At 53.1% G+C, this 2752-nt stretch overlaps 1 protein-coding gene across 1 annotated transcript in view; it reads right to left on the reverse strand.

Moving 5' to 3' along the window:
• The window catches only part of STX1A (syntaxin 1A (brain)), a 34134-nt gene that overhangs the window by 31029 nt on the left and 353 nt on the right, over positions 1–2752 (reverse strand). The window contains exon 2 of the mRNA XM_009709819.1: positions 1906–2013. Within this exon, the coding sequence (XP_009708121.1) occupies positions 1906–2013 (108 nt within the window). The remainder of the gene's footprint in view (positions 1–1905; positions 2014–2752) is intronic.

Here is a 2752-nt window from a genome sequence, read left to right on the forward strand (position 1 = left end):
AAGCGGTGGCTGCCCCATCCTTGGAAGTGCTCAAGGCCAGGTTGGATGGGGCTTGGAGCAACCTGGTCTGGTGGAAGGTGTCCCTGTCCCTGGCAGGGGGTTGGACTGGGTGATCTTTGAATGTCCCCTCCAACCCAAACCACTCCGTGAGTCTGTGATCTCAGCCAGGTTCCTCTCCCAGAAACCAGAGTGTCCCTGGAAGCAGCTGAGCCGTGCAAGTGTGCCCCTTGCCACCCTGTGCTTCAGAAACTGCCGGACCCACCCGAACACAGGAGCAGGGCTGGAGTGAGGGGCACAGCACCCGTGCCCAGCATGGAGGTACCCAACCATGCTCTGCCTGCACAGCCCTTCATGCTGTGCACCTACAAAAAGGCTGGATGGTACAAAATGCCCTGTGCTTACTCACGGGCTTGTGGCAGCCCAGCTAGCTTGTCAGGGACATAACCGTGCCCCAACCATGGGACCAGCCAACCCCAAAACTCAGCAGCGAGACCAGCATGTTGCAGTATCTCAAGATCCAGATACTAAAGAAAGTACAAACCACCTGCCATTCAAATATGATTTCTCGGAAATGCTTCTACCCTACTGCTCCCTCTTGATTTTGATGACACCAAGACTTAATTAAATAAAACTTTGTTTAATAGACTCTAGGCACATTAACTGAGTCATTTCAATGGCTGTGGTAGCTCTGATGCTGTATGCTCCCAGCTGCCAGTCACAGGCATAATTAGAAAATCATGATGATGGGAATGTGCTGGGGGAAGGTCACATCCTATCGACGGTTGCACACATTTCTGATTCAGAGCTAAGAGCTTCAGCACTATTGTGAAAAGGAGAAAATGAACACATCCGTGAATACCTTCACCCAGGCTCCAGGTATTTCTAAGCAAGCCAACACAGCAGCCTCACCAGGGGAAGTGGTACCGTTATGTATTTGCTAGAGAATACACACAAAGGCAGGGAAAGGAAGATGACATTTCCAGTTTGAGTTCTCATTTAAGTGACTAATTCTTTTTTTTCCCCCATTCTTGAAAGACCTTGTGTTTAATAAAGAAACAAACCAGACTGGGTTGAGTAACTCCCTGCACCCGGACAGGCTGGGGTCTGCTGACGGGGAAGCAAATAAAGACCCAGGAGTGCCAGGGGACAACAGGCTGCCACGAACATGGGGGGGAAGGCAAAGGGGGTTCCTCCTGCTGCTTACGACTACCCAGTGGAGAGAAGCTGGAGCCAGACTTCCTGCTGGTCCTTAGAGGTGACCTTCAGCTTCTTGTTGAAGCTTGGAGGTGCTCAGGGACAAGACAAGCAGTGATGGACCAAGCTGGGACAAGCAAAATTCAAATTAGCTATTAGGAAAAAAAGTTGTCATCATGAAGGTGGTAAAACACTGGATCCAGAGAGGCTCTGGGACACCCATCCTTAAGGATATTCAGCATGTGGCTGGATGAAGGCCTGAGCAACCTGATCTAATGGACCTGCTGGAGGGTACTGGACCAGGGACCTCCAAGGTCTCTGCCCACCCATATCCACCTTCGATCCTATGAAACAAGTCCACATAACTCACTGCTATGCACTTTCCCTTCTCCCTGTCAGTTTAGGCTGAGGGATACGCCACGGTGATGCTATCACTGAGGACGCACGGGGCAAGTGGTGCGCAGGGGTGAACATCCCCCCCATGCTGGCCACTCAGGAAGGGGACAGTATCATGCGGACAGATGGAGGGGACACGGGACAGGGAGCTAGGCTGCCTTCCCTCAAAATAATTCCAACTGAGCAGCAGGGAGAAAACACTCCTTCTGGCTGGCTTTGAGTCACAGGACGTGTGAGGATTACTTGGCGACCTGGCAGGCACAGGCTTCCCAGACAATTATTTTCACATCCATGGCGTCTGTTGAAGTGACTCACTCAAATCTATTTAACTGTTCACAGCGAGTAACATTCAGCAACAGGAAGCTGAAGTACCAGAACATCATCGTCGTTACAGCTGGAGTCACCTCAGCGAGCAGAGCAGCACTAAGGGGCAAGACATGATGTTTAAGAGGACGGGCCAGGCTCCCCACATCCCACAGCCGACTGGGGACATCTGCTCCACTCCTGCAGGCACTGACCACAGCAGGGGAGCAGGGATGCCCCCATGGCCACTAGCACCGTGGGGCTGTGTCCCCAGGTCCTGGTAGGAGCAGGGAGGAGGCTTTGGTCTGGGGTCAAGCCTTACACCCCCAAGAAGTGGCAGCCAGTCACCAGTGGTGTTGCTCAGGGCTCAATTTTGGGGCAGGTGCTGTTCAACGTCTTTATAGATGATCTGGACATGGGGATTGAGGGCACCCTCAGTAAATTTGCAGATGACACCAAGTTCGGCGGGAGTGTTGATCTGCTGGAGGGTAGGAAGGCCCTACAGAGGGACCTGGACAGGCTGGATCGATGGGCTGAGACCAACGGCATGAGGTTCAACAAGACCAAGTGCCGGGTCCTGCACTTCGGCCACAACAACCCCATGCAGCGTTACAGCCTGGGGAAGAGTGGTTAGAAAGTGGTCAAGTGGAAAAAGACCTAGGGGTGTCGGTTGACAGTCCGATGAACATGAGCCAGCAGTATGCCCAGGCAGCCAAGAAGGCCAAGAGCATCCTGGCTTGTATCAGCCATGGTGTGGTCCGCAGGACCAGGGCAGTGATCGTCCCCCTGTACTCAGCACTGGGGAGGCCGCACCTCGAGTGCTGTGTTCAGTTTTGGGCCCCTCACTACAAGACAGACC

Source organism: Cariama cristata, unplaced genomic scaffold (genome assembly GCF_000690535.1).
Source record: "Cariama cristata isolate BGI_N322 unplaced genomic scaffold, ASM69053v1 scaffold9601, whole genome shotgun sequence".
Classification (NCBI taxonomy): Eukaryota; Metazoa; Chordata; class Aves; order Cariamiformes; family Cariamidae; genus Cariama; species Cariama cristata.